At 63.2% G+C, this 8452-nt stretch overlaps 2 protein-coding genes across 3 annotated transcripts in view; one reads left to right on the forward strand and one right to left on the reverse strand.

Annotated features, from left to right (window-relative positions):
• Nucleotides 1-3249, forward strand: part of BAHCC1 (BAH domain and coiled-coil containing 1) — a 32425-nt gene extending 29176 nt beyond the window's left edge. The window contains 1 exon segment of the mRNA XM_025216883.1: nucleotides 3235-3249. Within this exon segment, the coding sequence (XP_025072668.1) occupies nucleotides 3235-3249 (15 nt within the window).
• A 3738-nt stretch (nucleotides 3250-6987) lies between these two features.
• Nucleotides 6988-8452, reverse strand: part of ACTG1 (actin gamma 1) — a 2739-nt gene continuing 1274 nt past the window's right edge. For both annotated transcript variants that reach the window (XM_014525260.2, XM_014525261.2), the window contains 3 exons: nucleotides 8409-8452; nucleotides 8102-8283; nucleotides 6988-7985 (listed from right to left, as the gene is read on the reverse strand). The exon at nucleotides 8409-8452 is cut by the window's right edge. In XM_014525260.2, coding sequence (XP_014380746.1) covers nucleotides 7842-7985; nucleotides 8102-8283; nucleotides 8409-8452 — 370 coding nt within the window. In that variant the 3' untranslated portion in view covers nucleotides 6988-7841. The remainder of the gene's footprint in view (nucleotides 7986-8101; nucleotides 8284-8408) is intronic.

The following is an 8452-nucleotide window of genomic DNA, read 5'->3' on the forward strand; positions in this document are numbered from 1 at the left end:
TTGAAAGCCATACTTTCCCTAGTACCTCTGACTGTTTGCTGGCAGGTGAAGCAGAAATCAGGTGTCTTGTTCTATTTATTTCGCGTGTACATAGCGTATTTGCGCCCGGCAGAGACGCAGAGGCCGCGACAGGCAGCGGGGGGTGGGGGGCAGGGGTGGGGTCGGCCGTCTGCTTGGGTTCGTTTTCGATGCACTGTTTGCCCCCAGCCTGGCTGGGGCCGGGGAAGCCTGGGGAAATCGCTGTATATAGGGAGGGGCCGGGCAAAGATCCCCCCCTCCTGTCCTGTGTAATATAGACCCCCCCAGCTCCTGCTTGCAACGCAGCACGCGTGTCAGCGCGGGGCCAGGCTGCGGCATGCTTACCTCTGAACCACACCTGTGTGCACGCGCCAGGGAGAGGGGCAGCGGCAGTGCACGGGACCCCTGGGGTGGGGGTGTGCCAAGGGAATGGGCACGTGGGGGGCTGCTATGCGTGGGCTCGTGTGTGCCCTCCCCTCCTTCCACCAGGCAGGACCTGGTCTGACCTGGGGGGGCAGGAAACTTCCTGGGGCACCCCCGCTTGTCAGACCCCTGCCCCTGCCTCTCCTCCAGGTGGGCAGTGGGGGGGGGGGGCAGTTTTCCAGGCAAACCAAAGCACCCCCCCCCCACACCAAGCAGGGTGCACCCGAGAGCAAGGCCGGGGGACCCCAATGCTGCCCCCTGCACTGTTCGCAGCTCCCCCCCTGACCCCCCCCTGCCAGGGCAGGAGGCAGCTGGCCCGTCCCAGCCCCACCGCACCCCTGGGTAGGGGGAGAAGGAGCACGGCCCAGCCGAGACCCCTCTGCCCCCCACCCTGGCGTCCGCCCGTCCCGTCTCCCCACGTGGCAGCGCCGTGCCCTGTACATGTGTACAGCCCCCCACGGGGACCGTTGGTTTGTTTTTTTTCCATGTAAACACTAAAAACAGAAAACAAACAAAAAAAACCCTCAAAAAAAGGGAAAAAAAAGAAAGGAGGAAAAAGAAAAAAAAGAGGGGGGTGGGGGCGGGGGGAGGAAGCAAAACGAACACAAACCCCAAGGAGGAAACAAAGGTTTTATGAGCAGCAAACTCTATGTAAAGGCCTTTTAGTATGGAACTTTTTTATTGATAACTTGGCTTATAAATAAATATATGAAATGGCGGCAGTGCCCGCAGCTTTTTCGGGGCCGGGGTCTGGGGCAGGGGAGGGGGTGCTGAGGGGCCCTGGCGGGCAGGGGCACCAGCCCCTGCTTGGGATCTGCTGCTGAGTAGTGGGGCTGGGGGCTCAGGGCCAGGCTTGGCACTGGGCTGATGTGAGAGGGGGTCACTCCAGCATCCCCTGGTGCAAGGGGTCCGCGCTCACCTGGGCTGCCCCAGCCTTGCCCCAGGGGCTGCCAGCAGGAGCCAGGGGCATGGGCACTCTGTGGCATGGGGCAGGCCTCCGAGCCTGCAGCCAGCCCAGGGAGGGGTACAAGGGAGATACCAGGTGGGGAACACGGGAAGGCAACTGCGGGGCCCTGGCATCCCCCGATTGAGGCTGTGCCATCCTGCGGGTACACACCAGCCCAGCACAATCCGGTGCTAGCACCAGTCACCCTCCAGCTCCCTAGTATGAGGGGTGGGTGCAGCACCGAGACACCCCGCACTGCAGGCCTGGGGTCTTGAGTGCCCAAGTCCTGTGGAGACCTGCAGGGCTCGAGGCTGGGGTGGACTGGGGCAGGGGAAGTGCCCTGCTCCAGGGAGGCTGCGTCCATGGTCTGAGCCCTGAGGACCGTGTAGCCCATGGGGTATCAGTCTGAGCCCTTCACCCCCTGGTCTGTGCCCCCACCTGGGTGGCCCCACTAGGTCTCTGCTGGGAAAGGGACTAGGCATCTGCCTGTACCCAAGGGATCGGCCCCAAGCCAGGGCAGGGCCTGGAGCCCACCCAGAGCTGCCCACTGTGCCAGGTTGCTGGCTACCAAGAACAAGGGTCGGGGGCGCAGCCCTGTCCATGCAGGGTGCCATAGGGGCTGCACAAGGAAGGGGCAGGAGAAGCGAAGCAGAGGCCAAAGGCAGCTTTACTGCAGAGCAGCTGGCACCAGCGGGGCATGAAACCCAAAGCGGTTCCCCCTACCCTCACCCACCCGGCACAGCATGGGTGGCTTTGCCAGGCAGCAACTCCCAAGGCACCCGTGATCCAGAACCGGTCACCTCGGGCAGGACCGGGGGCCTGGTATGGCCAGCACGGACTCCTGGGTTCTGGTCCTGGCTCACCAGCTGCGCGCCGGGCACAGCAGTGCTGCAGCTGGAAGAGACGGTAGAGGGCACCTGGCAGCAAAGCCCCCCAGCTTGGCTAAGGCCCCTCGGGGTGGGACACCGCCGGGACCAGGCCACGGATAGGACCTGCGCCAGCCGTGCACGGGGCAGTCAGCATCAGGGACCCGGGTGTCCTGCCGAGGCGGGGGGTGCATGGGGAGCAGAGCAGGGGCAAGCAGCACCAGAAGCCCCCCTAGCTCCTGCCTGGTCTGCTGGGAGCCCCGGGGCCCCACCCCAGCCAAACCCACTCCTGCCCTGCAAGAGGCATCTGGGGCAGTCCCAGCGCCCCCCCCCTTGCCTACACCCTGTGCACCCCACTCCTTGCACACCCCAGGCACCCCTCCTTGCACCCTGTGCAAGCCCCCTCACACAGCTCCCCCCCATGGAAACCCCTCATGTACCCCAATGCACACCACCCCTGCTCCTAGCATTCCCAGGGCACCCCGCGAATACCACCTTGCACTCTGCTCCTTGCACATCCCCAGTGCACGCACTCCTTGCACAACCCCCTTGCATGCTGCTCCCTGCCCAGCCCATGCAACCCCCCTGTACGCCCCTTTGTATACCCCCATGGAAACCCCTAATGCAGCCCCCTTGCACACCCCACCCCCACTCGTACCCTGCTGCGTGCAAGCCCCCAGTGCACCCCCTCCTGGCACCCCGCCTTGAGCCCTGGTGCTTGCACACCCCCGTGCAAGGCCCCCGAGTGCCTCTCCTTGCACACACCCCTCGCGTGTAAGCCCCTCATGCACTCCCCCCTTGCACACGCCCCGACCCCGGCAGCCGCGAGCGAAGCCGACCCCACGTGGGGGCGGACGAAGGGAGGCGGGGCCAGGCGACGCCGGCGCTCGCCATTGGACCGCCCCGCAGCCAACCGGCGGGCGCCGAACGGCGACCTCGCGCGCCCATTGGCCGCCGCCGCTCCCTTTTGTTCTCCGCCAGCCAGAGCGCCCTTAACCCCTGCACTGCCGCGGGCGCCGACGGGCAGCAGCAGCGGGGCACGCGCGGGGGGGCGCGGCCAGGCCCCCCGGCCCCGCCCCCTTCCAGTGGGAAACTGAGGCAGGAGCATGGCAGGGCCCTGCCCTCGCACCAGCCCCATGCCCCTGGGGCCTTGGCAGTGCGGGGGGCCCTGCCAGGCGCCTCATGCCCCGCTGCAGCCTGAGCTAGGGGCACCGGTGGGCTCCCCAACACCCCCTTGCTGGAGCCAGGCCCACAGGCAGGCCCCCCAGGGGTTACTCCTGGCGCCCGGGCCCCAGCAGGCCGCCCCCCTGGCCCGCGGATCCCATCTGAGCCCCAGGCGCACAAGTCACCGAGGAAGCAAGAGACGAGGCGGGCGCGGCGCGTGCCAGCGGTACAGGGCTGCCCTTTTCTGCCCGGCTGGTCGGGGGGGATGCCGCAAGGGGCACCCCCGCCAGAGCAGCCAGTGCTGCATGCATGGAGATGCAGCACACGCCCCCTGCCCAGCACCCCACTTGCAAGCGGGGGGCAGGGAGCATCACAGAAAAGGGTGCGTGGTGTCTCCCCGGGGGCCGAGCCACCCAAGATGCCCCCCACCCAGAACCGAGGCGCCCCGCTGACCTGGCATCCAGCGCCGTGTAGGCCTGCTCTGGCTTGGAGCACGCCCGACCCCCAGGATTGATGGACGCGCCTACCTGGAGCTGGTTCCTGGTCTCCCATCCTGCCAGGCTGCCTGCAAAGCAAAGCAAAGCAAAGCAAAGTGAAGCAGCACCCCAGGTAGCGTGTGGAGCCCGGGCAAGTTCAACCCAGCCCAGTCCAGCCACTAGGCCCACGCCTACCCCAGGCAGCAGCTCCTACCCCTGGGTGTCCCAGGGCCAAATAGTAGAGAGTGCCATTGCTCCTCCTTATATAGGGCATAGTGCCCCCGGGGAAAACTGTCCCCCAGATCCCGCTTCCCTGCCCAGCTGGTTCCACCCACTGTGCTTCACCCGCCAGCTTGATGGGGCTGGAGGGCTGCCAGGGGCTGAGAGCAGAGGATTTTTGGGGTGGATGCACCTAGCAAACCGTCCAGAACTGCAGACTCCAGGCCCCGGCTGCAACCCAGGCTGTAACCCTGCTGGGCATGGGGCTGCTGCTGTGGAGGGTCTGCCCACGTGGGGGCCAGACGTCCAGCATCCTGCCACCTCTGTCGTGGCGCGTGCGCTGTGCTCCTGCCTGCCAGGCTGCCCGTCTCATGGCAGTCGAGCCCGGGCTGTGGCAGGTTGGGGGCCTGGAGCACCAGGAAAGGACGGCGGGTCCTCTCCGGCCTGCCCCAGCCCCTTCCCACGCCAGGCTGAGGCCAGGCAATGGGCCAGGGGGAAGGTGGCTATGCCAGGCAGGGCTGGGAGCCAACAACCCCCGGGCTGGCGGTGCAGGGAAACAGCTGGAGGAGGCTGCGGGCCGGGGGGGGCAGGACTAGGGCTGGAGCTCCCACCCCCGCAGCCCAGCCCTCAGCCTTGCAGGACCCTCATCTTGCCCCCCTGGAGCCCAGCACCTAGCCTCTGCCCCTCCGCCTGTCCCAGAGGGGCGGCATGGGTACCCCAGGCACCCAGAACAGCTGAGCACTGATCTGGACTCCGTTCTGCTCCCAGTATGGTACCCACGCTACCCAGAGTGCGCAGCCCGACGGGGTGCCCAGCGCCAAGGCTGAGCACCAGGGGCCGGGGTGTCCAGCTGTCCCAACCCATGGGCACATGCCACGCTGGCCCGTGGCCCAATCCTGGCCCTGGAGCAGTGCAGCGCTGCCCTCTAGTGCCTGCCCTGGGCACGGCCGGCTGGCCTGGGACAGGGTCAGGGACAGCGGGCAGGTGTGGACCCCGCGGGCCTGGCTCGGGGACAGGGAGCCCTATGGCTCTGGGGCCGGATGCCCAGGCGCAGCTTGGACCCCCAGGTTCAGGCTTTGCTGCCTTCGATCACCAAGCCGGAGCCTCTACCGTCTCCGCCGGGGCGTAGACGTCTCCCCTCAGCCCGGGAGCAGGCGGCTGGGGCTGTGCCGCCAACGTGCTCCAAGCAGGAGCCCTGGATGGGCACAGGTCAGCCTGTGAGCAGGGTCCCCAAGGCACAGCAGCCAGGCCCTGTCTAGTCGCTCTGCTCCCTCTGTGCCGAGAGCCGCCCCCCACAGCCCAGCAGGCAGCACAGAGCCCGGCTGACCGGGGCCAGCTTTGCATCCTGTGCAGGTTCAGCCCTGGGCATGGTGGGCAGAGGCTGGTGCCGTGGGCAAGCCCTCATCAGAGCAAATCCCCACGCTCCAGCAGATGCAGCCTGACCTCTGCTTGCATCCCCATGCTCCCCCAGGCAACGTCTGCCCCCGGCCTGCTGGAAGGAAGCTGCCCACTCCCTGCCCCTGCTGTCCCTCCCCAAGCCTCAGGAAACAGGGTGCCAAGTGCTCTCCAGCTGGAGACTCAAATGCTAGGTTAAAGCTGGGGCTCAGCTGCCCAGGGCTCAGAGGCCTTTGTTTCCCTCTCCAGCAAGTGGAGACCTGTCTCTACCTAGAAATAGGCAGGGACTGTGGGGCAGGGCTAGCTGGTATCACCTGGGCATCCGGCACTCCCAGTGCCACTGGGGCAGGCAGGGAACTCAGGGAAAGGGGAATCAGGGTAAGGCAGGGAAGAGCAGCCCCTGGGGCCTGCAGCCTCCCCCTGCCCTGGGTACAACCCTGCGCTCCACCCAGCGTCTGTCACCCACAGGGCAGCATGGCAAGACTCATGGGAGAGCCCCATTGCAGAAGGAGCTGCCCAGTCACTGCTGGTGCCACAGGCTGCAATCCACAGCTCCAGGCCCAGAGCCATGGAAAGCATCTGGGGCCCTGCACGGACAGGGGCTGCAACACCCCCGAACTGGCACGGTGACTGCTGCCCTGTAGAAATGGGCACCAGGCCCTTGGCCTCATCAGCTTCCTGCCTGGCCACAAGGCACCTGGTTCTGTCTGGGGATGAGCAAAATGAGCCGCTCTGACCACAGGCCAAGTGAACCAGTGCCTTTTGGCTATGCCAGCTGCCTGTGGAGCAAGGAGCCAGTGCCACCCTCACTAGGACAGCCACCAGGCCAGGCCTGCAGGCAGCCCAGGGAACCAGAGACCCCAGGGGGCTAGCAAGGATAAATGCATTTGTATCAATGGGATGAGCATGGCTGCAGGGGTGGCCACTGTCTGCAGAGGAAGGCTGTGAAGCAGCTCCATGCCCACCTGGTGTGGACAAGCTCAGCCCTCTTAAATTTATCAGGGCTGACAGCCCAGCAGCCCTGTGTGTGTTTTTCAGTTGGAGGGTGCTGGAATCTCACAGCAAGAATGAGTAGGGAGGAAGGCTGCGCCCAGCTCGGGGGTAGGTGCTGTCCCTTAGGGCTTGGCCCTGCCAGGCCAGACCCAGGCACCTGGAAGCAGCTACTCCTACACCTCCCTGGCTGCAGGGAAGAGGGAACCCCAGACTTCAAGTCAAACCTGAAATTCAAGGCACATCCAGCCACGAGGCAGCCTGGCCAGCCTCCACCATGCCTGCTCCATCACTGCTGACACCTGCTCAGCAGGTAGGTGTCTGCTTTTAGACTAGGCAGAGCAAGCTGCACTCCTGTCATGCAGCTGCCAGCTTCCCTTGGGAAGGGAGCTGGGCCCTTGTCTCAGACCTGGACACAAGGCTTCTCCCCCTGACAGAGGCTCCCCCACCTAGCAGGGGGCAGCACAGCAGGAAGGACAGCACACGCATGTCATTTACTGCAGCGCTTTTATTTTCCTTACAATGACGTGTTGTCGGGCATTACAATTCTCGACCTTGGGATGACTTACAAGTTTTGGTTTTCTACTGTCATGTGAGAACATTAAGGCAACGTACAAAAAAAAATCTTACATAAATTAAACGGGATGCAGAAATTTACAGGTGTAAATGCAGAGTTTCAGCAACTCAAGTCGAGTTAACTTTTAGCCCCATGTGATGTCTTGCTGGGATACAGGTGGGTGGGAAGATGGAAACGGGTTCCTAAGGCTTGGATGTGATATGTTTTTCCAACCTTGCTAGAACAGCAGCAACAGAAGTGAACTCTTTGATGGACTCCTACCAGCCTCTACATGAAAACCTGGAATACTCAGCGCTTTACAGATTGGAGTCTGACCTCAAATACCCTGTACAGATCTAGTCTCCGGCCCACGAGCTTAGGCTCCAGGCAAGTGTCACTCATCAATAGTAGCAAAGCCAGGAGCCCTACAGGCTCCTCGGCAGATTCTCTTCCACAAACACAAGTTAACCTTGGCAGCAGGGTCACGCTAGTGACTGCACCTGTACCAGGGTCTAGGTCAGATGTGTACAGGGTATTTTGCTAGAGAGTGTACACCAAGGGAACAGGGAACTTGAATACAAGGTCAAATCAGCGACAGCTTGACAATCCAACAGTGCTGACATGTGTCTAACATCAGATACAGACTTTCCAAGGGCAAGTTTCTTTGAAAGAAGGCTTATTCCAGTTTTAGGAGGCTAGCATGAGGTGTATAGATTTGCCTGGGCAAACATATACTAGTGAAAAAAAATACTCATGCAGCAGATGCTGGGCATCCGCTCGCAGTCCATTTAGAAGCATTTGCGGTGGACAATGGAGGGGCCGGACTCATCGTACTCCTGCTTGCTGATCCACATCTGCTGGAAGGTGGAGAGGGAGGCTAGGATGGAGCCGCCGATCCAGACAGAGTATTTGCGCTCAGGGGGAGCGATGATCTGCAAGGCAACAGAGACAAGTCAGCGGCAGAGCCAGGGCTTTGGAGGCCACCTCCCCTCCCGAGTCCCTGGGCATTCGAGAGAGGGTTTGTTCGTGCCCCGGAGGCTGCACCTACCTTGATTTTCATTGTGCTGGGTGCCAGGGCTGTGATTTCCTTCTGCATTCTGTCTGCGATGCCAGGGTACATGGTGGTACCACCAGACAATACTGTGTTGGCATACAGGTCCTTTCGGATGTCTACGTCACACTTCATGATGGAGTTGAAAGTGGTCTCGTGAATGCCACACGACTCCATGCCTGGAGAAGAGAGGTTGCCAGGTCAGCACGCAGCTGGCCACCCAAGCCTTGTGCCGCCAGCCCCTCCCCCCTGCACTCAGACCCATGACTGGCATGTTCCAGGCACGTGCTTGGTAAACACCTACCTAGGAAGGATGGCTGGAAGAGGGCCTCTGGACACCTGAACCGC

Source organism: Alligator sinensis, unplaced genomic scaffold (assembly GCF_000455745.1).
Source record: "Alligator sinensis unplaced genomic scaffold, ASM45574v1 scaffold1200_1, whole genome shotgun sequence".
NCBI classification, from domain to species: domain Eukaryota; kingdom Metazoa; phylum Chordata; order Crocodylia; family Alligatoridae; genus Alligator; species Alligator sinensis.